This window comes from Hyla sarda, chromosome 2 (assembly GCF_029499605.1).
Source record: "Hyla sarda isolate aHylSar1 chromosome 2, aHylSar1.hap1, whole genome shotgun sequence".
In the NCBI taxonomy this organism is placed as follows: Eukaryota; Metazoa; Chordata; class Amphibia; order Anura; family Hylidae; genus Hyla; species Hyla sarda.
In genome coordinates this window covers 70,734,429-70,761,651 of record NC_079190.1, presented here as the reverse complement: position 1 = coordinate 70,761,651, position 27,223 = coordinate 70,734,429, and the positions used below count along the sequence as shown (strand labels likewise).

Sequence of the window (27,223 nt, the reverse complement as noted above, 5' to 3'; positions counted from 1 at the left end):
AAAATGGACAGAGATGTCAGCAGAGAGCACTGTGGTCGTGATGTCATCAGTGTTCCAAAAAGAAAGGAATTTCCTCTGTAGCATTCAGCAGCAAATAAGTACTGGAAGGATTAAGATTTTTTAATACAAGTAATTTACAAATATGTTTAACTTTCTGGCACCAGTTGATTTAAAAAAGAAAAAAAAAAATAGTTTTTCCACTGGAGTACCTTTTTAACTGTGTACCATTCCAAGTTACCTGCTTATTTTTTCTGCAGTGCGCAAGGACTTTAAAGGGAACCTGTAACTTTCATGCTGCCTGAACTACAAGTAATCCGGGCAATCCTTGGCAGCTTCGCCCCAGTCTCTCAGCCTGAAGTGATAGAGCTCTCCCTCAATCTATCAATCAAGTGCAGCCAGAAGCCACCAGAGGTCTCCTCAATGACTTGTGGTTCAGGCAGCATGAAAGTGACAACAGGTTCCCTTTTTAAAGGGAATTAACTGGCTTTAAAAAAAATATAGCGATGGCATATCCTGAATATAGATCGGCAGGGAATTGACCAATCAGCTATCTGCAGGGGCCATGCTGTACTGCAGCCTCGTCAGTGTCTCTAGTTACACAACAAGTCGTGCAATTTCAGCCAATATAATTAGGTGGCCAAGTAATGAGGTTAAAAAAGGACACCTATTGTTATTACTCCTGGCCAAGAATCAGTCTAAGGGTGCATTCCCACACGGCGTATTTTGCTGCGTATTTGCTGCGTACTTGGTGCTGCGTATTTTCCTACCCATTGACTTCAACAGGGAAAATAAAATACGCAGCAGCAAATACGCAGCAAATACGCCGTGTGGGAACGTACCCTAAAAATGTTATCCAACATGTTGGATTGTTTGACTAATGTAACGTATGGTACAGGAGGTTGATAATTTTTTTTTATTTATTTTTTTTCAATTGCTAAAACACTTTCTTTTTCTTACTTGAAACTTGTTGGACTGAGGTGAATTTTATCTGGAACCCCGTGGCTTTCCATCCTGGAAGCTGTATTCACCGTGTCTCCAAACAAGCAGTACCGTGGCATCTTATCTCCAACAACTCCAGCTAACACAGGCCCAGTGTGGATCCCAACCCTGATCTAAATGAGTAAATAATTTATTTTATGAATAAGATAATAACCATTATACATGGAAAGTTCTGCGTTGTTTGGCAGTTTTTTTTACCTGAATAGGGTCTCCAGATACAGGGCTTATAACTTCTTTTGCTGCTAATCTCATGCCCAGGGCAAAGTTGGCCACTTTTTGCACATGAGTTTCAACAGGAACTGGTACTCCTCCAACCACCATGTAAGCATCGCCAATGGTCTCAACCTAAAATCAGTATGAAAAATTCAAGGTCTGATAAAGGTTATACAGCTCCCTGATACATAACCATATGGCCTGTGTGCTGCTATACAGATTTGGTTGTGTCCTGTATGCACAGAGCTATTTTTTTCAGGATCTAACACAAAAACTCCACTTGCTTCTGTATTAAATTAGCAGGAGAATAAAGAACTTAGCACTCAAATATGTAGTTAAGATTTATTTCATCTGCAATCCAATATACAATTATATAACGTTTCGGTCAAACATTGACCTTCATCAGATCCAAGATTGCTGCGGAGTAGGAGGTGAACAAACTGCCTCTCACCGGGAGATTTGGGAAAAGTCTGCGACCTAAGGTCGCAGACTTTACCCAAATCTCCCGGCGAGAGGCGGTTTGATCACCTCCTACTTCGCAGCAATCCTGGATCTGATGAAGGTCAATGTTTGACCAAAATGTTATATCATTCTATGTTGGATTCAGGGCTGGTGCAAGGATTTTTGTCACCCTAGATGAAAGCTAATTTTGCCACCCCTTGACCCTGCCCATTGGCTCCGCCCTTTGACACACCCCACCTTACAACTGGGATGATACACTGTAACAAACCTCCTCAACATGTATTCACCTTATTACTGGGGTGACACGGTGGTGGGGGCTTCGGATGCTAGCTGGCTACTAACTGTCAGCGTGCAGAGCAGCGCCCCCCATCAAGAGGGCGCTCTAGGCAGCAGCCTATTTTTCCTATAGGTAGAACCGGCCCTGATTGGATTGCGGATGAAATAAATCTTAACTGCATATTTGAGTGGCAAGTTATTTATTCTATGAATTAAAGGGGTAGGACCTTACTTCTGCCCCAGAGAAAATCTCTTTGAGTGCCATATTGTACTACATTTAAAGGGGTACTCTGGCGCTTAGACATCTTATCCCCTATCCAAAGGATAGGGGATAAGATGCCTGATCACGGGGGTCCCGCCGCTGCGGACCCCTGTGATCTTCCACTCCACACCCCGTTAGAATCAGTCCCCGGAGCGTGTTCGCTCCGGGTCTCATTTCTGGCGATGACGGATACGGAGCATAGTGACGTCACGGCCCCGCTCCTGTGTGACGTCACGCTCCACCCCCTCAATGCAAGCCTATGGGAGGGGGCGTGACAGCTGTCATGCCCCTCCAATAGACTTGCATTGAGGGGGCGGAGCGTGACGTCACACGGGGGCAGAGCCGTGACATCACTATGCTCCGTCCTCGTGGTCGAGATGGACTCAGCCTGAGGACCTAAAGCGGTTCTGGAAGCCGCTAAAGGTGGGTGCTGCATGGTAGATCCCCGCAATCTGACATCTTATCCCCTATCCCTTGGATAGGGGATAGGATGTCTAGGGGCGGAGTACCCCTTTAAATTAGCAGTATACATAAGTATAGGTCTAATGCACCTCTATAACAACCTTAGAACAACTCTACATCTGCTGCAAGTATTAGACAGATAGACATGTGCTGACTTACCTTGTAGACATCATGCACACTTGTCAGGCGATCAAATCTTGAATACATTGCATTCAGCATGTTGACTATTTGGATGGGCTCACAAGCAGAACATATGTTCGTGAATGTCACCACATCACTGAAAAGTATTGTACACGTCTGAAACTCTCCTGTAAGCAAACAACAACTGTGTGTATTTTATGTAATAAGTATGTTACTTCATGTGCAATAAACAGAATAAAACTACAGTTAATAGCGTTAAAATGACACAGGCATTCTGGGTCCAATGCATTCTGGGTCCAAGTAAGCTAAGCAGTTACCAACATCAATGAGGAGCTGCAAAGGGGAGTAACATTTTATGGTGCATATGAAGTGAGCTAGAAATGTGATCTCAATGTCATATCTAGAAATCCCTCAAGACCACATCTGAAAGAAGACATCACAACATATGCCATTAGATTCCATGTATCAGACCAAGTTCTACTCTAGAAGCCCTGATCTTAGTGTTTTAAATGGGTACTCTCATTAAAAAATGTTTTGCTATTGCACTGCTTATGGTTAATAAAAATCTTTCTAACGTACTTTGTTTAAAAAAAAAATAAAGTTTTCTATGTTTTATTTGTGTTTAAAAAAGCTGCCACTAGGTGTCTCCCTACTTGTCCAGAGCACATTTCCCCCTATCTCTTGCACAGACTTTGGACTCCTACTGGCCTGGCAGAAGTCCAAAATCAGGAAATGCAGTCTGGAGTGCTGAGGGGGGGGGGGGGGGGGGGGTGTGCAGCCTTAGCCAACCATAGCTCATCTCACACTGAACTTCTCTTGGCTGTGTGTAGCGGAGTGAGGGAGGACGTTCTCCCCTGTGTGGCTTCAGATGATGTCACTCCTGCTGGGTAACGCCCCTTCCCAGTCTGAATCTGACTGAGACTGAGTAGAAAATACAGAGCAATATCGAGGTAGAAAACTAAAAATAATAAAAATAAAGGCAGGGGGTGGTTTATCATGATGGGGGCAGTGAACAGGGAGGATTATAACAATGTAACAAGATCATGAGAGGTTCTATTTAAGGGAACACATGGTCTCATACCAAACTACGAAGGGCACAATATTTTTCATGCTGCGTACTGTGTTACAGCCTAAGACATGTCAGGGTGGCATTTTTGCCTTTCACTTTCTACATATTTGGATATTCCAGGTGGATAAGAATATCTCCATCGTAAGTAAACTATTCTACCTGCTTGGACCTTTTTGCCTTCCTTTAACTGGTTGGCCACATGCTGGGGAAGCATAGCATACAACAATGCCTCGGTTTTTTTCTTCTCAATCTCCAGGTTTTTAGACAATATATGCAGCTCTTCCTTCTTTCGCTCCAGCTGGTTGGACAGCTCCATTTCTGCCAGTCTTTGATGGTTCAAAAGAATGAGGTCTCTTGTTACATCATGTTTGGCTATATCAGATATATGCATGCTCCTCTCTTCTACTTCCTGCAAACTGCGCAGCTTCGGAGAACATATGTAGATCATACATTGTATGGAATCCATCCATATCATGTGTCCTGCAACAAAATATTTAGTAAATAAAGATATATATATATATATATATATATATATATATATATACAGTGATCCCTCAACTTACAATGGCCTCAACATACAATAGTTTCAACATACAATGGTCTTTTCTGGACTATTGTAACTTGAAACCAGACTCAACATACAATGCTACGGACAGTCCAGATCTGTGAAACATGTCACAACTGGAGGAACTGACCAATCAGAATGGGCATTTTACTGGTGAATCACCTCTATTACTGAAGTGCATGCACTGACTGGTGTCTGGTAGCGCCCCCTACAGTACAGGGAGGAACTACAAGTTCTGTACTACTCCTTACCTGTACCAGGGTTAGCTGCTCCTTAAGACACCAAGTAAGGGCGGCTCCATTTGGGACAGTGTGTGTACTGTATAGGACCCTGAAGAAGCTCCTGTCCCCTACATAGACCATTGTTTCCCAACCAGGGTGCCTCCAGCTGTTGCAAAACTACAACTCCCAGCATGCCCGGACAGCCAACGGCTGTCCTTGCATGCTGGGAGTTGTAGTTTTGCAACAGCTTGGAGGCACCCTGGTTGGGAAACACTGACATAGACTTTGATTTACAGCTCCCAGCAGATCTTTATTACTTTTATATGTAAGGATTTGCTTTATCTATATTAGTTATCTACTTTTTTATTTAATCCTCACTTTTTCCTATTTTTGGATGACATTTTGGGGACTTCAGAACCAATTACCAGGTTTCCTTAGAGTTATGGTCTCAACATACAATGGTCTCAACATACAATGGTCGTCCTGGAACCAATTAATATTGTAACTTGAGAGACTACTGTGTATATATATATATATATATATATATATACACACAGTATAAAGGATCATTGGTACTGTTGCTGTGAGAAAGAAAAGTAGAAATTCAGTGGGTATCTCTATCTTGAAAACGTATGGCAACTCCACGGAAGATACCATAAATGTCTAATAGATGTGGGTTCTACCTCTGGACAGGTGTCTAGACACCTTATACTGAAATTGAATTAAACCCATTGCAATCAGTGGGGTAAGGTTGCCTGCCAGCTCCTGACCAACATATGATGTTTCACAGGATTGTTTTTTGCCCAACCCTATTGTTCAGGGGAGCGGTCCAAACCAAATAACAGTTTTTGAAAACGTATGGACACCTAGGATAAAAGGGTATTCATTTTGTTCATATACCTTAAAAGGGTATTCATTTTTGTTCCGAATGCTTGGAGCGGGTGGCGGGGAGTCGTGACGTCATGACCAGGCACCCTCGTGATGCCACACCCCCTCGATGCAAGTCTATGGGAGGGGGCATGGCGGCTGCCATGCCCCCTCCCATAGACTTGCATTGAGGGGGGGTGTGGCGTGACGTCACAAGGGACATGACCGTGATGTCACGACCCCGCAGGGAACAGAGGTCGCAGGGGTCCCAGCTGCGGGACCCCAACGATCAAACATCTTATCCACCATCCTTTGGATAGGGGATAAGATGTCTAGGGGCGAAGTACCCCATAAAGTCTAGCTCTGCTTTCTGAATGGGACACAACAGAGATCCATATATATATATATACATAAACAACAATATTAATCTCCGGGGTCACCTCTGAGCTTCAGCATTGGATGCTTCTTCCAGGATTCCGGCATCATCTCTTTCTTTGTCTTCAGAACAAACTGACTATTAGTAAACATCTGAATGTTAGAAATGGTGAAAGTAACTTGAGGATGGACTATAGTGAAATAGTCATCTAATGTGATGTCCATAGTTTGGATTCCTGGCACATATTTCTGTATGTTCACTCCGGCCTGCTTCACTTTCAGCTGGTCACAGAACAAAACGGAGAAAGACAGAAAAATGAGAAAACGGTAATAAATGCTGTTCGGTTCCTTAAGGGGCCAATAAAAGTTAAGATAGCAGGTAAACAAAAATAGCCTGATACTATTTACACAGAGGTTTCCTAAACTCGAGATAGGTAAAAAAGAAGAAAGAAAGAAAGAAAAAGACAAACATTTTTCTGGATTTCTTGTCCATAATTCCATTGCAGAAGTCTATAGTGAATTCTTTGTTGCTATGGAGCTCTATTACCCAATGTGAACACAAAAGTGATAGTGACTTATGCACTTATATTAGGCTGGGTTCCCATTACGTTTTCCCCCATACGGGAGGGCGTACGGCAGGGGAGAGCTAAAACCTTGCGCTCCCGTATGCCTTTCTATGCGCTCCCGTATGTAATTCATTTCAATGAGCCGGCCGGAGTGAAACGTTCGGTCCGGTCGGCTCATTTTTGCACCGTATATGCGCTTTTTCAACCGGACCTAAAACCGTGGTTGACCACGGTTTTAGGTGCGGGGGGAAAAAAAGCATATGGCGCAAAAATTGAGCCGATCGGACCGAACGTTTCAATCCGGCCGGCTCATTGAAATGAATTACATACGGGAGCGCATACGAAAGCTTACGGGAGCGCGAGGTTTTAGCTCTCCCCTGCCGTATGCGCTCCTGTATGGGAGAAAACGGGATGTGAAGCAGCCCTTATTAGGTTAGAGAGAGATGTAAATAATAGGGCAGGACCATCATTATCGTAGAAACTCTTAGGCTAGATTCAGACTACGGAATCTCCGGGCAGAAAATTTCCGCCCGGAGATTCCGAGTTCCGCCTGCGCCGACTGAATTAGTCGGCGCTAGGACCGCGCGGACACTGCAGTCTCCTATAGACCGCTATGTGTTCCGCTAGGATTTCCGCCTGAAGAAAGAGCAACCCCTTTCTTCAGGCGGAAATTTTCTAGCGGATTTTTCATCCGGATTTTCCACTTCACAAATTCCGAAGTGTGAATTTGTGAACGGAAAACCATTCACTACACTATGCATTATGGTAAGCGGAATTTCTGCCGGAAATTTCGAAGCAAAAATTCCGGTGGAAATTCCGTAGTCTGAACCTAGCCTTAGGCAGCTTGCCCCTTCCCATAGTATATCATAATGGAAAATACAGATAGGACTTATTCTGATTATTCTGGAAAAAAAATTAAAATTACATTTGGATTTGGACAATGGGGGAGATTTATCATAACCTGTCCAGAGGAAAAGTTTCCCATAGCAACCAATCAGATCGCTTCTTTCCTTTTTAACAAGGCCTCTGCAAAATGAAAGAAGTGATCTGATTGGTTGCTAAGGGCAACTTTTCCTTTGCACAGGTTTTGATAAATCTCCCCCAATGTGGCTGACACTTGTGGTGGCTCTGCTAGTTTGTCAAGATTTCAAGAAGGAATCAGTGTAATTGTAATTTGATTATATACATTCATGTCTACACATAGATTGCCAGCATGGATATGCATATACAGTGACCCCCCGACCTACGATGGCCCCGACATACAATCATTTCAACATGCGATGTCCTCTCAGAGGCAGCATCAACATATGATGCTTTTGTATGTCGGGGCCATCGTATAAACGACTATCCGGCAGCGCAGACTGCTTCAGCTGCCACCGGATAGCCGTTTACGGTGCCCCGTGTGGTCCGCTGACGATCACTTACCTGTCCTCGGGGCTCCGGCGCGTCCTCTTCGGGATCCCCTGCATCGTCGGCGCTCTCCATCGTCGTCATCACGTCGCTGCGCACGCCGTCCCGTCATCCAATAGGAGCGGCGTGCGTAATGACGTGATGGCGGTGACGGAAAGCGAGGATGCCGGGGAAGCAGAGGCCTTGCCGGAGCGTCGGGGACACCCCGGGGACACGGCGACAGCGATGGAAGGCGACATCCAAGGCAGCGGTGACGAGCGGTGACGGTCCGGAGCGGCGGGGACACGTGAGTATTACCTCCAATACCAGTGGTCTTCAACCTGCAGACCTCCAGATGTTGCAAAACTACAACTCCCAGCATGCCCGGACAGCCGTTGGTTGTCTGGGCATGCTGGGTGTTGTAGTTTTGCAACATCTGGAGGTCCGCAGGTTGTAGACCACTGTCCTATACTTGACATTGCACGGATCCCTCAACATACGATGGTTTCAACAAACGATGGTCCATTTGGAACGGATTACCATCGTATGTTGAGGGACCACTGTATACACAACAGTGCAGTCTCTGAGACCTCAGCTCAGATGGGAATTAAATTTGAGACCATGTTACAACATTCAGCACGTTATAGGCTGGAAAAAGAAAGAAAAACATACTTCCGCACTGTTACAACTACAGTGGTCCCTCAAGTTACAATATTAATTGGTTCTGGGACGACCATTGTATGTTGAGACCATTGTATGTTGAGACCATTGTATGTTGAGACCATAACTCTATGGAAACCTGGTAATTGGTTCTGAAGTCCCCAAAATGTCATCCGAAAATAGGAAAAAGTGAGAATTAAAGAAAAATGAGTAGATAACTAATACAGATAAAGCAAATCCTTACATATAAAAGTAAGAAAGATCTGCTGGAAGCTGTAATCACTGTCTATGTCAGTGTTTTCCAAGCAGGGAGCCTCCAGCTGTTGCAAAACTACAACTCCCAGCATGCCCGGACAGCTAAAGGCTGTCCGGGCATGCTGGGAGTTGTAGTTTTGCCACAGCTGGGGGCACCCTGCTTGGGAAACACTGGTCTATGTAGAGGACAGGAGCTTCTTCGGGGTCCTGTACAGTACACACAGTGTCCTAAAAAAGTAACATGAAGCCGCCCCCACCTGGTGTCCAAAGGAGCAGCTAACCCTGGTACAGGTAAAGTGTACAGAACATGTAATACCTTCCTGTACTGTAGGGGGCGCTACCAGACATCAGTCAGTGCATACGCTTCAGTAATACAGGTGATTTACCAGTAAATTGCACTTTCTGATTGGTCAGATCTTCCGGCCATTGACACGTTTCACAGATCTGGACTGTCTGTAGCATTGTATGTTGAGTCTGGTTTCAACTTACAATGGTCCAGAAAAGACCATTGTATGTTGAAACTATTGTATATTGAGGCCATTGTAAGTTGAGGAATCACTGTATCTTCCTTACTTGTTTGTCAAACACAATATGGAAGGGGAACTCATTGCAGAATGCCTTCTCATCCATCCACAGTCTGCTGGGATACACTGGCTGAAAGGTACTTAGCAAACTTCCTGGAATATAAATGACACATTATATGTCTTTATTATATAATCATAGCAACAATAACTTAGTCAATCAAATATGAAGCAACGTCCAGCAATATAAAAACTAAGGCTGTAAACTAGCAGCCGAAACGCGTCACCATGTCTGTACCTATACTCATTTCTGTGGAATAAAATCCTCGCTATTTCACCGATACAATCGCTGGACCATCCAGTTTGCTTCAACAATAACTTAGGCTTGCAAAAATATAACTCCTCCACTTTTTGTCCATGCTGGTTGTTATACATGAGGTCTGAGGGGTAACTTGAAGTTGATTGATACCAACATATGTAACAGGGCACATGCCATTTATAATATTGGTTTCTTCCTATGTGGCACACAGGCCTTTAGGCTTCTATAGGTACCAGGGCCTGGGTTTAAAGGGGTACTCTGGTGAAAAGGTGAAAAACTTTTTTTTCATTTAAATCAACCGGTGCCAGAAAGTTAAACAGATTTGTAAATTACTTCTATTAAAAAATCTTAATCCTTCCTGTACTTATTAGCTGCTGAATACTACAGCGGAAATTCTTTTCTTTTTGAAAAACAGAACTGTCTGCTGACATCACGAGCACAGTGCTCTCTGCTGACATCTCTGTCCATTTTATTAACTGTCCAGAACACAATATGTTTACTCTGGGGATTTCCTTTTACCCTGGACAGTTCCTAAAATGGACAGAGATGTCAGCAGAGAGCACTGTGTTTCAAACGGAAAAGAATTTCCACTGTAGTATTCAGCAGCTAATAAGTACAGGAAAGATTAAGATTTTTTAATAGAAGTAATTTACAAATCTGTTTAACTTTCTGGCACCAGTTGATTAAAAAAAAAAAGTTTTTCACCGGAGTACCCCTTTAACTGCATATCTATAGATATGGCCCTTCTATGAGACCCACTATGAAATCCACAATTATTTCCCACAAAGTTTTAGTTACTAGCCAGAGATCTTTATCTAAATACCCTGTCTAAGGGTACATTCACACGCGCAGATTTTCGCAGCGTATTTAGCTGTGCATCCGCTGGTGAAGGCCCCGCTCTATGCTGGCTTTACATGTGCCTGCTGGTAGCGGCAATACGCCACTACCAGCAGACACAGTGCAGCGATGTGCGCGGCGTACTCACACATCGCGGCCGCAATCCCTGCTCTGAGCTAGGCAGAGAGCTCCCGCGATGTGCGAGTATACTGCGACTCGCACATCGCAGTGTGTCTGCTGGTAGCGGCGTATTGCCAGCATAGAGCGGGCCTTCACCAGCAGATTTACAGCGTAAAATATGCTGTAAATCCGCTCATGTGAACGTACCCTAAGAGTGCATTCCCACCACAATTCTTTAATACGGTGATCGGATCCGGCTGGGAGATGTGAAAACCGGTCGTTCCATATCCCAGCTGGACCCGGGCCCTATCTCATTCATTTGAATGAGCCGATTAGAGTCAGATAGTGGCTCCTGTCGGCTCATTTTTGCCCTGTATCCAGTTTTGTGACCAGACTGAAAACCGTGGTATACTGTGGTTTTCAGTCCGGTCACAAAACCTAATACAGGGCAAAAATGAGCCGACTGGGGTCAGATAGTGAAGGAGATGGGGGCTGGGTCCGGGAGCAAACATTTTTCACATCTCCCAGCTGGATCTGGTCACCGTATTAAAGAATCGTGGTGTGAATGCACTCTAAGGGTGCGTTCACACGCTATTTGTTATTGCGGGTTTTACGCTGCGTATTTGAAAGTGGGCGGGCTCTTCTCAACTGTCCGCAGCAGATTTTCCACAGAGGAATTTACGCTGTGGAAAATCCGCTGCAAGCCCCATAGAAGTCAGTAGGGGCTGCGGCGGAGTTTTGCTGTGGAAAATCTGCTACGGACAGCCGAGAAGAGCCCGCCCCCTTTCAAATACGCAGCGGAATACCCGCAATAACAAATAGCGTGTGAACGTACCCTAAAGCAGAATGGCTTGTTGGTGCTGCCGCCAACCCCTTCCCTTAGCTAAATCACAGCCCAATGTGTCTTATGTGTTGAGACTAGATCACTCACCTTTTCCAAACCTAACAACATTTCTGATGATATCCCAGCGAGTCTTCTTTACCAGAACATTATTTGTATCATTTGATTGCATTACTTCTCTCTGTTTTAATACAAAAAAAACGAAAGATTAAAAATAGGAAAACAAAAAAACATCAAATCTATTTCACTACTCTCCTCACTAAGACAATGTTCACACAGCATAAAACATGCTGAATGTCTGCACGGAAACACGTGCACGGAAACACATGCACGGAAACACATGCACGGAAACACGTGCACGGAAACACATGCAGACATTCCGAACATTTGAATAATCCAGTGAAATGTCAATACCGAATATCATTCCGCTGTGTGAACATAAACTCATTATCAAAAACGGCTCTGATACTTTTTACTCCCTTCTTAGTCTTGAAGCTGGTTATCACAGACCTCTATGCTGAAGACCAGACCATGTATTTCATACTTAAAGGGGTACTCCGGCGCTTAGACATCTTATCCCCTATCCAAAGGATAGGGGATAAGATGCCTGATCGCAGGGGTCCCACCACTGGGAACCCCCCGTGATCTTGCACGCCGCACCCCAGTAAAATCAGTCCCCAGAGCGTGTTCGCTCCGGGTCTGATTACCGCTGATCACGGGGACGGAGCGTTGTGACGTCACGGCTCCGCCCCGTGTGATTTCACGGCTCCACCCCACAATGCAAACCTATGGGAGGGGGCGTGACCACTACTGAAAAGGTGAGTATGAGCTTTTTTTAATGAGATTGGCCCATGATATTTGCACAGAGTTTACTATGGTCTTTACACCATTGCAAAAATAAAATAATGTAATGCAGGACATGTAATAGTAATTAATTCCTAATGGTTTAGTCTGTAATATAATTCCAATCTATAGCAGTAAGTGCATTATACAAGGGTCACTGATTACTATATACTCTCATGCACGGACCCATTGGGATAATCTATTCCCTCTTATCCTTGAACTTTGACTCTAAACTATATTGAGTAAGGCTGCGTTCACATGGCCGTCTAGACCCTCCCGTTCTTCTCCCGTCAAAAATAAAAACAGACTTGAAAAAAAAATGCAGTACAGTTAGAGAGTTAGTCGGGATTTCTTTAATCTGGCGCACAACCTGACAAAACATGTTGGGTTTGATGGGGTTTGTCAGAGTATGCTGTACCCAATGCCTCCATTGTCTAGTGCAGTGCTTCCCAACCCAGTCCTCATGCACACCAACAGTCCAGGATTTTCATTTTTCCCTGTTCTATTCCAATGGAGTAACTGAAAAAACCCGGAATGTTGGTGTGAGTTGAGGACTGGGTTGGGAATCACTGGTCTAGTGCAGTGCTTCCCAACCAGGGTGCCTCCAGCTGTTGCAAAACTACAACTCCCAGTATGCCCGGACAGCCGAAGGCAAACACTGGTCTAATGTGATTCCGTAACTATTCTATGACTCTGACCTGACTCTCCCTGATCTCTTGTGCTTTATTTACCGAATTCTTCTTTGGTTTAATGCTTCTTTTTTGGCCCTCCAACTTCTGGAGAACTTCAAAGATGACGTGTTCTCTCTTTCCCGTGCGTTCCTTCTCCTCAGTTTGATAGATGATTCGCATGGTTACATCACTATTGAAGAAATCTTTCGCCACAGATTCTATAATTCCTGTAATTTCAAGTGAACAATAAGAATAAGAGAAGAAGAATAATCTGCTATAATAAAGAAGTTTTCCCTATACAGTGACCCCCCGACCTACAATGGCCCCGACATACGATCATTTCAACATACGATCACTCTCAGAGGCCATTGCATGTTGAAGGCAGCATCAACATACAATGCTTTTGTATGTCGGGGCCATCGCATAAACGGCTATCCGGCAGCGCAGACTGCTTCAGCTGCCACCGGATAGCAGTTTACGGTGCCCTGTGTGGTCCGCTGACGATCACTTACCTGTCCTCGGGGCTCCGGCGCGTCCTCTTCGGGATCCTCTGCATCGGCGGCCCTCTCCATCGCCGTCATCACGTCGCTGCGCACACTGTCCCGTCATCCAATAGGAGCGGCGTGCGTAACGACGTGATGGCGGCGACGGAGAGCGAGGATGCCGGGGAAGCAGAGGCCTTGCCGGAGCGTCGGGGACACCTCGGGGACGCGGCGACGGTCCGGAGCGGCGGGGACACGTGTGTACAACTTCCTCTAACAGTGGTCTTCAACCTGCGGACCGCCAGATGTTGCAAAACTACAACACCCAGCATGCCCGGTCAGCCAACGGCTGTCCAGGCATGCTGGGTGTTGTAGTTTTGCCACATCTGGAGGTCCGCAGGTTGTAGACCACTGTCCTATACTTTACATTGCACAGATCCCTCAACATACGATGGTTTCAACAAACGATGGTCCATTTGGAACGGATTACCATCGTATGTTGAGGGACCACTGTATTATAGTTGACCACCCATCTACAATATAGGTAGCCAAGGGATTTCATTACTAGGTGATTGGTCATATCATACAACTCAGATTTTAATGATCACTAGTGAAGAGCGGCATAGGCCATATTCGAATTCGCAATATTTTGCGAATATATGGACGAATATTCGTCCTATATTTGCATATTTTGCATATTCGTTCACTTTTTTTTTCCCACTCGAAATTTGTAATGAAATTTGCAAAATGCGCATGCGCGATTATATCTTTCAACTACGGTAACTACTTTCCTATTGGTTACTAGGGATGTTGCTAACCTCTGACAACTGTATTTGCATCCTTCTCATTGGCCTACAAGCTAAAAGGAGGGAGGGATTAGTGTCCTCTGGAAGTGCTGATATTCGCGAATTTTCGCATATTCGCCTTCTTTGGACCACAAGCGTGAAGCAGGGAGGGATGATAACTTTTTATTTACACAGTGAACATCATTGTGATGTGTACTGCGGAAAAAAAAAATGAATATTCGTCATAACAAATATATTTCGCTATATTCAAAATATTCGAGAAATCGCGGAGTGCCGTTATTCACGATAAAATTTGCTTTTCGAATATTTGTGCTCAACACTAACGATCACAAGGACAGAAGTCCCATGTCCACCAAGTGAATGGAGCGACAGTGCAGGCCACTGCTCTATTCACTCTTTATGGGGCTGAGCTGTACTCGGCTATGTTTGAAAGTGCTATAAAGAGTGAATGGGAAATCAAATTTATATTCATATATATATATCAATCATATTGAATGAGGGTATGTTCACACATAAATAATCCACTGCAGGTTTTCTGCAGCTGAAAATCCACAAGCGGATTATGTTGCTACCCATTGACTCAAATGAGTTTGAAGCAAATCTGCTGCTGATTTTCTGCTGATGAAATTCCAGTTGCTGAATTCCGCAGAGGGAAACCAGCAAGAGGAATTTCTGCAGCGGAAATCTTGCAGTGTATTATGTTGTACTCTTACACTCTACTTAGGTCAGTGTTTCCCAGCCACTGTGCCTCCAGCTGTTGCAAAACTACAACTCCCAGCATGCCCGGACAGCCTTTGGCTGTCCGGGCATGCTGGGAGTTGTAGCTTTGCAACTGCTGGAGGCACCCTGGTTGGGAAACACTGACTTAGGTCTTCACATGTAATAGCCACACAGCTATTTCAGCTTAGACCCAGTCCACGGAGAGGAATCTTACATGCATGGAAATATCTGCAGGGAGATACAGATGGCAAGTATTAAAAAGAGAAGTCCAGCACGCTGATTTGCCATAAAAACATAGGGGATGGCAGGCCCGTCGCTACAGAACAGGCAAACCAAGCAATTGCTTGGGGCCCCAAGCCGGTGCTTGTTGTGCCGGGCCGTCTTGCTGCCCCTATCCCGGTTCGGCAGTTCGCCCTGTCGGCTGGCTGAGCCAGCAGTGTGAGAGCCTGGAGCGGGAGGCACAGACTAAAGCCGCTTAGCCTCCGGCTTCTATTTTGTGTGCCCAGCTCACCTGTAGTTGCCGGGAACTCAGGATGTCCCCGCCGCCCAGTTAAGTGCCGTACAGCTACGCGAGTCGGCCTCGTATTGACGTTCGCTCACGTCACGCTCCCAGAATTCAAGGGCCGGCGTTACTACGTCCTGACGCCGGCCCTAGGTATTCTGAGAGCGTGACGTGCGCAAACATCATTACCGGTCCGCATGTAGCTGTGCAAGGCCTTATCTCCCCTGAATTCCTGGCAACTGCAGCAGAGGTACCAGCCGGGGGGGGGGGGTCTAATCTGGGGGTACTACCTGCCTACTGGGGGAGGGGGTTAATCTGTGGGCGCTACCTGCCTACTGGGGGGGGTTAATCTGGGGGTACTACCTGTCTACTGGGGGGAGGGGGTTAATCTGGGGGTACTACCTGCCTACTGGGGGAGGGGGTTAATCTGTGGGCGCTACCTGCCTACTGGGGGGGGGGGGTTAATCTGGGGGTACTACCTGTCTACTGGGGGGAGGGGGTTAATCTGGGGGTACTACCTGCCTACTGGGGGGGGGAGGGGGGGGTTTAATCACTGTATGATTTATTTATAGGTACATGTATTTATCATGGGATATTGTCCTACCTATGGTTTATTATAACCAACTGTGATTGACATTTGGTCCCTCTCCTTTTTTGGCTCCGCCTTCACATAGCCACACCCATTTTGCTTGGGGCCCCCAAATTCCTTCAAATGGCCCTGGGGGGTGGTCCAATTGCCCATAGCAACCAATCAAAGTCCAGCTTTTGGCCCAAAAATTAAGTGATTTTGGCCCAAAAATGTTGTGATTTTTCCACAGCAACCAATCACAGCTCAGCTAACGAGCTGTGGTGAAGTAAAAGCTGAGCTGTGATTGGCTGTTGTGGGGAAATCACTCTATTTTTTTTCTCTCACACAGTTTGGTAAATCTGGGCCTTTATGTTTAAAAAGGTCTCTGAAAAATGAAAGTGAAATCTGATTAGTTGCTATGGACAACTGCTACGCAGGTTTTTTTTTTTTTTTTTTTTTTTTTTTTGCACAAGGTTTGATAAATCTCCCCCTTATGTTTTTATGGGGAATCAGCATGCTAGACAGCGTCCTATACATCGGCATAGCTTTTTGACAGGAAGTATAATATATATATATATAATGTATGGGGAAATGGTCGCCAAAGATGAGCTCCTACCTGGAACTATGTGACATAAACCTATTCTGTCCGAGTAGTAATGAAGGAGCATGGTCCCATCATTTGTTTTTTCCACTCGAAAGGAAGGAGCATTCATTTCCTGCAGATAATACAATAGATGCATAGAATCTGAAATATGTTTAATAATTCCTAATAACAGTAGCTGTGTGAGATATGATAAATGCTGGCATGGATTTCTACCATAGTGAATATAGATGAATATGAGGGAGAATAGTCATTTGCCCATTCCAATCCTTCTTTCTGTATGGTAGAATGCTGCCGAACATTACTGCATATCTTGAGATGTAATTGAACTAAAACTTGTATGGGCTGAAGCTGCCATATACATGAAAAAAAAAAAAAAGTTATACTCACCCGCCCCATTCCTCACCACATCTTCCTCGACGGTGCTGAATGGTTGAGCGGGGGCTTCTTGCATGTTGACATGAAAGCAGAAAGTGCTGTTCCACTGGGATCAAACACCATCAGAAGGGATGCAGTGGGGGATCAGGTAAATGAGTATCACTTTTTTTCAATTTTATTGTAGCCTTAACCTGTGCACTAGCCTCTTATGGGGCCAGACAACCCCTTTAAGATCTAAAGAAGCTCCTTTAGCATAAAAGGTCAGAGATGATCTCCATAATACATATAGTTACAATTATGGGTTCACCTGGACTAACTTCTTATCCTACTTTGTTGATCCAGAGGAAGGAACACATTCCTATGAGGTAGATGTCAATTGTCCCATTTTAGAGGGAAAAACTCTTTTCTGACTCCAGTCATGACAATCAGAATAAATCCTTGAGTCAGTGTCCCATCCCTAGAAATCTAATACCAATAAATTGTGACAATATATATTTAAGAAAAGGCATCTAGGCCCCTCTCGATCTTCTTCAAACATCACAACGTCATGTGACAATAATAAAAGCTAATAAGAGATAATAAAAGCCAGTTGTGAAGATTATGTAATGACGGAGGAAGGGGGAATTTATTATAACACAGCAATTCAATGTTTTTAATCCAGGGTTATTCTTATCAGAAAGGTAACAATTCTAGAACAATTCTGAAATGATAAACAGCACAGAGAACATTGTGACTCCACATAGAAGAAAATGATTGTATAAGAAATTACCTTGTAAGAAAGCGTCAGGAAGCTATGAAGAGCATCTAGATTCTCAATAAACTCTGTTAGATTCCCTCCCAAAGTTCTTAACATTCGATCGTATCCAGACTGCTTACAGAAGGAGAAGAAATAAGCTCCAAATAGCTTCAGGACTTCTTCTTCAGATAGACCTGGAAACCAAAAAATGGCAATACAAGTAAAATACCTGGAAAGGGCAGATAGGTGGAGGTGAGCGCGGTTATGCTTCGGTACTATTTTATTGTTTTCAGAGTAGTGGAATAAACTGTCTTTAATTTAATGAGTAGTCAGAGCTTCAGAGTAGTCAGAGATTTGTTTTTCTGATACAGATCCCATGCAGAGTACAATGTATAGCAGATATAAGGCTGCATTCACACCACGTTTTTGCAGTACAGTTCCCTTATACGTTTTCTATGTGAAAACCGTACGGAACCGTATTGAAAACCGTATGCATTGACTCTCCATTGAAAACCGTATGCCAAAAGATGCAGCAGGTTGTGTCTGTTTTGCATCCTGTAAGGTTTTGTCAGTTTCTTTCCCGTACCCAAAACTGTAGCCTACCACGGTTTTTCATCCGGGTGAAAAACTGTATTAAACCGTATATGTTTTTTTAAAACATGGGAGTCAATGGTAACCGTACAGAACTGTATGTGCATACGGTTCCATCCGGTTATCACCATACAATTTTGACTTTGCACAGTTTATTTTCTTGGAATTTCAATCAAACAAGTGAAACTTTATTCATAATGGAGTGAAAAGTTAAAAACGTATATGTTTTTTTCTTAAAAACGGATGCAATCGGACATCATTTTTTAAACCATATACGTTTTTTAACTGTATAAGGGTTAAAGTTTGTACACACGTTTTGATACAGTTTAGTCTGGTTTTGAGAAATCAGTTTTTTCATCAAAAACCTGATACGGGAACTGTATTGCACAAACATGGCGTGAATGCAGTCTAATTCCAGCATCATATCAGGTGCAAACAGGCTATTGACTGAATACCCAGTTTTAGTATGGGTAAGGATAGAGGGTTTGGGTTTCAGTAAGGTTTTTAGACTTGGGTTGCTTGTATGATTTCGATTCTGGTATGGAATCCTCAGCCTGTCATAGACTGTAGTCTGCTGTAGTCATAAACCAAGAACACCTAGAAGACTGTTTATGACTAATAAGAAAGGAATCTAAAGTGACCACATTATATGTAGCTCAACGTTAGGGATGTGGACTCCAGGTAACTGGGTTCCAGCTGACTTGGGTACGTTTCAGGATCCCTCTTTATAGTGAACAATCAGATGATTCCATGTACTCATCCAAAATGAGTGCATGTCTTAGTATGTCTTTCTGTTATACGACTTAAGACGACACATTTAAAGTTAATTGGTTGCAGTTTGTGGCCATGCTGTGTTCTACAATGTAGAATATGTGACACACAATTTAGTATGAAATCTAATAAGGAGCTCCTTCTACCACGAGAACATTGGTAAATACAGCCTGTCTATTTTTATTACACGTATTTAGCTTTTTCTAACACTGTCATGGCTGGCACCAGCACCAGGTTAACATGAGCATTGATCACAACCCACTGGACTTTGAGGCCCAAGGCGATCAGACTTAGCATGCTCTATGCTTGCCAAGCCAATAACGAAATATACAATGTGCCCCCTATTGCCTAGGGCACGACTGCTGCTAGCACTGGGTCACACAACCAGGCCCCCAATAACACTGGCTGTGTAAAATGTGGCTAATTGTTAATCTTGTGGCCTGGAGATTGCACTTACTAAGCATTTTGCAAGCTTCTTTGACCATTCTCAGTGTAATTACATCATCATAAACTTCATAAGTCATAAATGTATCCTGGACCTCAGCAAGGATTCTGCAAAGTAAATACAATACATTAAAGTCACTACCTCTAGTGAAGGACATCATGTAGGACTATATATGTATAATAATTGTTAGATCAAACCTCAGACTACCACATGTACACAACAAACATCAATCACAACAAATTCCAAACCTTCAACATGCACCAACAATCCATACCTGATGAAGTCTCACTAATATATATATATATATATATATATATATATATATATATATATGTGTGTGTGTGTGTGTGTGTATTGTACCATATTACAATGTGATCAAGATATATAAATAAGATCCTTACTTTAATTCTTGCCAGGTGTCCTCCCCAAATTTTTCGATCACAAGTGATTTTAAACAGGTATTAATAAATCCATACTATAAGAAATAAGAAAGTACTAATGACAAAGTTATGCTAGATTGTTTCATGATGTTATATTTAGCCTCTTATTAATATATATATATATATATATATATATACATATAGTTATTAATATTAATATGAGGATGAATATAACATGGTTACTAGATAGATGCTTTTTAAACCTACCATGGTTCTCAGTAAAAAGACAGTGTGACTGCTCCCTGTGGATGGCTTGTTAGTGGATCCCTGTAATAATCTTCTCTCATTCACCAGTGGCATTATCTATACTATGCCAAGGGGGACAGGTTATATACAGGCACCTGGCATTGAACACACCTGCTTGTAGGAGGGAGGATGTAGACATGGCAATAGCTAAAATGGGCACTGTCATGAAAACAAAAAATTGATATGTTTTAGTACTTAAGTACTACAACATATCTCTAGTATAGTTTAATTAAAAAAAGTGATTTTAAAACAGTTTAAAATCACTTTTAAATTCGGCCACTAGGGGTTGCCCTCCTAGTGGCCGAATGCATTCAGCAGTGACGTCACCACTGAATTTTGACTCGTTGAAGACTGGTAATGAGTCGAAATTCAATCACTGCTGTGCTCGCTCCCGCCTGTTAATCAGACAGGCGGGAGCGAGCGCTTTGAAGGAAGAGGACGCGCGCAGGCTCGGAGACAAGGTAAAGTATTATGTTCACTGTATTATGTATACTGTTCACCTATACAGTATGCCTCCAGTTTCCCCACTACAACTCCCAGCATGCCCTGGGAGTTGTAGTGGGGAAGCCTGGAGGGACACTGAATAGGTGAACTGAGGGGGAGTGGGTTGAGCGGCGGGGCCGGGGGGGGGGGGGGGTTGCGGGCTGCGCGGCGGGGAGGGGGTATTTTTGTAGGAACTAAGGGGGAGGGGGAGTGAGTTGAGCGGCGCAACGGGGCCAGGGGCGGGGGGGGTTGCGGGCTGCGCGGCGGGAAGCGGTATGTGCTCCAGTGTTCACCTATACAGGGTGCCTCCAGTTGTTTCCTCATTACAACTCCCAGCATGCCCTGACAGCCAATAGATGTCAGGGCAAGCTGGGAGTTGCAGTGGGGAAACAGCTGGAGGCACCCTGTATAGGTGAGCTACCGGCGGAAGTGCCGGCCCCAGCAGGCATCAGTGACGTGGTGCCTGCTGGGGAAGTCTGCCTGGTAGTGAGCACGCTACCAGGCAGACAAAAAAGCATTTTTAATATGTAAAAAAAAAAATTTAAGGCAGGGAGGGGGTTAGGGATAGATAAGTAATAGGCAGGGACAGAAAAAAAAAAGTGATGGTGGGAGCTACCCTTTAAAATTATATATTAAACTTTTAATACTCTGGGCTTTTTTCAATTTTTAAAGAGGAACTGACAGCCGGTTCACCCACACTAAACTCAATACACGGGGTTATAGTGGGGGTGAACAGGATTAAAATTAGGTATTACCTATCCAGATCTGCGGTCCCATTCCAGAGATACCCATTGTAATAGCCTCCACTGCTAACAGCTGGCTCTGTGCAATGGTAGCAGGACCTGGCATACCCAGCACCCCAGGCTTTGCCTCCGTTGTGCAAATCCAGATATTAACATAAGAGGCTAATACAACAGGTATCTTTGGAATTGGACTACGGATCTGGGTAAGTGATGCCTCGTAATCTGGTTCACCCCCACTATAACCCTGTGTATTGAGTTTAGTGCGGGGGAATCGGCTGTCAGTTTTCCTGTAAGAATGTGATTATTCTGTTTTCTGCAATCAGTGGACAACATACAGCTACTGTATCCACACATACTACAGTACAAAACTGAGAAGAAGCCTCCATAAAAAGCCTCATTTTTTTGAATTCAGTAAAGATAAAGGAGTTGCCTGTTAAAAAAAAAAAAAATTATAATACTGTACACTAACAGTGTTCATAGTTAATGGGGTTCTACCATTTAAGCAACCTTATGCTTCTCTGCTATTTTGGTATAATGGTTGCCTCTGGAGGATAACTATTTAAATTGAAATATTCCCTCACACAGGGCTTCATGAATTATCAGGAGCAGAGAGAACCTACAAAGGGCATCTCTTTCTCTCTGTCCCCAATTTGTTTAGGACCAAGCACATCCATGCATTACATAGTTGGCTTTTCCTATGGCCTATATCCAGTATGCTATAGTTCATCAGGGAAGAACAACAGAATAATAAGACTGATAGCATTCAACAAAAATCATCACATGTGAACCAATGCAAAACGGACATTTAAAGGACATGTCCGGTGCTCACTTTTCTTATTGTATCCGTTCCGGGCTGCAAAAAAAAAAAGAAAATAAGCTTTCTCTTGCCTTCCTACGCTCCCCCGGAGCTCCGTTACAGGTGTTCGGTCCCCAGGATGTATTCTTCTTACTTCCTGTTAGCCTGGCACGTCACACGGAGCTTCAGCCTATCACTGGCCGAGGCGGGACATCGCTGCGGCCGGTGATAGGTTGAAGCTCCGTGTGACGTGCCGGGCTAACAGTAAGTAAGAAGAATACAGCCCGGGGACCAAACACCTGTACCGAAGCACCGGAGAGCCTAGGCAGGTAAGAGAAAAATTGTTTTCTTTTATTTTTCAGCCCGGAACGGATAAAATAAGAAAAAAGACAAGAGTCCATCAACTTCAACCGATATACTCTTATGAGGCTGATACCAATTCCTTCTCTATGGCATCACAATAAATCTCTGAATCAACATTCTGTCCCTATTAGTCAAGAGTCTATATCCTGTGCTATTATTATTCTCCAGAAATGCATCCAGGCCCCTCCTGATCTCTTTTATTGAGTTCACCATGATCACTTCCTCTGGCAGAGAGTTCCATAGTCTCACTGCTCTTACAGTAAAGAACCCCCGTCTGTGCTGGTGTAGAAACCTTCTTTCCTCTAGACGTAGAGGATGCCCCCTTGTTATAGATACAGTCCTGGGTATAAATAGATCATGGGAGAGATCTCTGTACGGCCCCCTGATATACTTATACAAAGTTACTATGTCGCCCCCTAAGCCTTCTTTTCTCTATCGGCTCCATTGGGGGACACAGACCCCGGGTGTATCTTGCTGTCTCTAGGAGGTGTGACACTATGGTGATAAAAAGTCAGCTCCTCCCAGCAGGATATACTCCTCCCAGCAGGATATACTCCTCCCAGCAGGATATACTCCTCCCAGCAGGATATACTCCTCCCAGCAGGATATCCCCGCCTTCAGGCTCTGAGCTAGTCAGTTTAAGCTTAGTGTCTGAGGAGGTGGACGTGGTCTGGGTTGCTCCAGACCAGGTCTTCTGATTTTTTGTTTTCCTAGTTAGGGATGTGTTCGTTTTTTTAATTCCTTTTCTTTTCTGTTTTCAGGTGGGGACTCAGGTACTGTGGTTCCCTGTTTCCCCCATTGCGAGTGAGGGGGCACAGACATTGCGTATATGCACTGTTAACTCCCCCTCGCCAACGGTCAGCGCCTGGGTGGTAGCTCATTGGTCCGGGTCCCCCTATGTCTCTGCTCACCTCGCTCGCGCATAGCAGCCAGGCGTGATGCAGGGACCATAAGCTGGCTGAAGACTTCACTGAAGACTCCATTAGGTAAGTTCTTCTGATTGAGGTAAGTACCTTTTCCCACAGGTACAGCCTCGCAACCTCTGGAGACCCCCTGTTTTGGCCCACCTCAGTTTTTGGGGCATTTTTTTTAACAGGGGCTGCATTTGCTGGGGGAGCAGTTTTACTAAGGGGGCATATATTATTCCAAAAATTCCTTTATTGTGTGTGTGTGTGTGTTGTGTGTTTTTGGACACTACTGAGCGCCTCATATGCGGCTGTCAGCCGCGGCGCTTTTTTCTGCTCGAGCGCTTTCAGCGCCGGCTTATTTCCCTCTTCACAGCGCCTTATACGCGGCTGCAGCCACGGCGCTGTTATGAGCCGGGCGCTTCAGCGCCGGCTCAGTTGTACTTCATTTCGCCGGCAGAGGCTGTCTCTCAGTTCTCTTAAAGGTCAGGTTTTGGCCCTTACTGTTCTTTTCCAGCGGCCCCTGGCTTCTAATCCTCATGTCCGGTCCTTCCTGCAAGGAGTGGCGCGCGCTGTTCTCCTTATCGGTCACCTTCCCCCTCTTGGGATTTGAATTTGGTTCTGAGTGCCCTCCAGGGTGCACCCTTTGAGCCCCTTAGAGAGGTGTCTCTCCGCCTCCTTTCTTGGAAAGAGGCGTTTCTTGTGGCTATCACCTCCATCCGGAGGGTGTCTGAATTGGAAGCTTTTTCCTGCCGTTCTCCGTTTCTGGTGATCCAACTGGACAAGGTCGTTTTCCGGCCAGATCCTTCCTTTTTACCTAAGATGGGCTCGGCCTTTCATCTCAATGTGGACATTGTCCTCCCGTCCTTTTGTCTGGTTTCTTCTTATTCTAGGGAGCGCTTACTACGCAAGCTGGACGTAGTTCGAGCTGTTCGGTCTTATCTCTCCATCACTTTTTCGTTTCGTCCTTACGGAAGGTTGTGGCAAGAGACCACCTGCTTCCAAGGCTACCATTTCTCGGTGGATCCGGTCTGCCGTTTCGGAAGCCTTCGCTGTAAGGGGAAGGTTCCTCCTTTCAGGATTGTGGCTCATTCCATACTTTCTGTTGGGGCATCCTGGGCTCTCCAGAATAGAGCCTCGGCTTTGCAGATTGCAAGGCGGCTATCTGGTTGCCTTTGCATACTTCTCCAGGTTTTTTACCGAGTTCATACTTTCGCATCGGCTGATGCTAGTCTGGGCCATAAAGTGTTGCAGGTGTCATCAATTGGTTAACACGCTCATCCACTTCATCACAAGAGACATCTGACACCCCCAGTCAACAGTCAGGGGATTCGTCAGACACAACCCTCAGTTGGCATGGCCTGGGAGAAGTCCCTGTCCTCCCATTGCCTCTGTCCTATGCTGTTCCCTCCCCCACATAAGTAAAAAAAAAAAAAAAAAGCATGGTGTGGGGGGGGGGGGGGGGATTAAAAGGCTATTGATGGCTATTAGAAGGCAAGGAGTAAAAAACTAAAATGCAGAAATTGGAAAACGCTGCACCATTAAGGGGTTAATGAATTAACTTTCAACTTTTGTGAGGAGAATACATCTATGGGTATGTGTATCCATACACACATATATATATATTTATATATATATATAATCAGTGTTTCACACACACAAAAAAGGGGGGGGAATGCGGGAACCATCGGAAAATAAGGGAGATGGAATAAAACATATAGCTTATTGCTATGACATGTGTATACAGTAAAGTACAAGAGGTTAATTTTAAAACTCATATAAAATTCCCCATTTATTTAGTTAGAGTGTATTTTGCGCATGCGTGTTTCTAGTGGATCAAAAGCTTCAAAACTTTTCTTGATCATGCGTAGTGGACGGTATAGGTCCTGTTAGGATTATACGCATGCGTACACTTGATTGATGGAGTCTCACTCCTCTGAAGGTCTTGTTGTTGCCGGAGTCTTGCACTTGGATCGTACGGATGATATTTATAATATGGCTTCCGTCTGAAAGGTATTTTTTAGACGATGTAGATACTGACTGATGATATGTCTTCAGACCTTTTACGCTGTAGTTTAGGATTATATTATGGTTTCTGTGATCTCATTTAAACCTCTCAGCATGATGGTAGAAATTTATATATCCAGAATACTTCTCTTTTTTTTTTTTAAAGAGGAGTGAGACTCAATCAATCAAGTGTACGCATGCGTATAATCCTAACAGGACCTATACCGTCCACTACGCATGATCAAGAAAAGTTTTGAAGCTTTTAATCCAGTAGAAACACGCATGCGCAAAATACACTCTAACTAAATAAATGTGGAATTGCATTTGAGTTTTAAAATCATCCTCTTGTACTTTACTGTATACACATGTCATAGCAATAAGCTATATGTTTAATTCCATCTCCCTTATTTTCCCGATGGTTCCCGCATAACCCCCCCCCCCCCCTTTTTTTTTTCTTTTTTCTTTTTGTGTGTGTTTTATTAACATAAAATTTTTAAGTTGTGTAATGTTTGAATCGGAAGGAAATTCTGATTCGGGTCGGGTTCGAAACTTATGTTGCATCAATAAACTACCTCTTAACTAACCAGTTTGAGGAATTTTATGAGGACGGCGCTAACCATCCAAGTTTTTTTTTTTTATACAATCCTGTGTATTCCAATCAACACGTACAAGTTATTACTATCGGGCAGTGTTTCCCAACCAGGGTGCCTCCAGGTGTTGTAAAACTACAAGTCTCAGCATGCCCGGACAGCCTTTGGCTGTCCGGGCATGCTGGAACTTGTAGTTTTGCAACAGCTGGGGGCACCATGGTTGGGAAACACTGCTATAGGCCATGGTGATGGTATGAAAGGTCACCTGGTATATTTTTAAATCTGTTTGGCAGCATGTGAGTCTGGCAGATTTATTTCAGGAAGGCATCTGTGGAGTAAACCTATGAGCTAAGACATGAAGTTGGTACACTGGCAAGTCCCTGTAGAATATCTGATATACATAATGGCCCTCATTTACGGTACTTAGAAAATCGGGTTGTAAGTCTATCTTGCTTTCTTACCCGACTGCTTTTTCCCCCTGGTATTTATTATTATGTTGCATCCTGTTTGTCGCACGTGGGTTTTGTAGGTTTTGGTTTCCAACTCCTCTGAGCTGTCGGGAAAAAATCCACAACAATTCAACAAATTCGGCTTGGAAACCTTTATAAATACGTGGGAAAGCTCAGAAATGTCGGGTTACGCCCCTTTTTCGGGTTTGGGAGAATCCACATCGGGTCCGTCGGGAAAAAACGTTGCATTGTGTCGCAGACTGGCGCACGATGTCTGCGACATGTCGCAGACAAAGATGCGCCAAAAAAACCCGACAAAACAAGTCGGGTTTAGAATAGTAAATGAGGGCCAATGTTTACCCCTACTTACTTTCTGAGTAAACGGGGTATTTTAGTGCCTAAAACGTATTTCCAACGGCTCCAGAGAGTGAATAGAGCAGCAGTCTGCATGCTTGCCTCACTGCTCCATTAAGCCAAAAGAGTCAGTCAATGTTTGGGAGATCGCGAAGGTCCCAGCAGTCGGACCCCCTGCGACATGACCTGCTGGCACTCCCAAATATTAGTAGATAAGCCACACTTCACTGGACGACCCCTCAAGTCAGGATTCCTTGCTCATATGTAAAAGACTAAGGGGGAGATTTATCAAAACCTGCCCAGAGGAAAAGTT

General features: G+C 44.2%; 1 protein-coding gene across 3 annotated transcripts in view; it reads right to left on the bottom strand.

Moving 5' to 3' along the window:
- LOC130358591 (guanylate cyclase soluble subunit beta-2-like) overlaps positions 1-27,223 on the bottom strand; it is a 34,203-nt gene extending 6,980 nt beyond the window's left edge. Inside the window, exons 1-14 of one of the 3 annotated variants that reach the window (XM_056562041.1) lie at positions 26,569-27,223; positions 20,182-20,379; positions 19,936-20,009; positions 19,547-19,641; positions 17,761-17,921; positions 16,629-16,728; positions 12,962-13,161; positions 11,511-11,601; positions 9,356-9,459; positions 5,978-6,194; positions 4,044-4,364; positions 2,834-2,982; positions 1,198-1,344; positions 958-1,112 (exon numbers count right to left, since the gene is read on the bottom strand). In XM_056562041.1, coding sequence (XP_056418016.1) covers positions 958-1,112; positions 1,198-1,344; positions 2,834-2,982; positions 4,044-4,364; positions 5,978-6,194; positions 9,356-9,459; positions 11,511-11,601; positions 12,962-13,161; positions 16,629-16,728; positions 17,761-17,921; positions 19,547-19,641; positions 19,936-20,009; positions 20,182-20,274 — 1,907 coding nt within the window. In that variant the 5' untranslated portion in view covers positions 20,275-20,379; positions 26,569-27,223. The remainder of the gene's footprint in view (positions 1-957; positions 1,113-1,197; positions 1,345-2,833; positions 2,983-4,043; positions 4,365-5,977; positions 6,195-9,355; positions 9,460-11,510; positions 11,602-12,961; positions 13,162-16,628; positions 16,729-17,760; positions 17,922-19,546; positions 19,642-19,935; positions 20,010-20,181; positions 20,380-26,568) is intronic. The other 2 variants (XM_056562042.1, XM_056562043.1) reach the window with 2 other exon arrangements.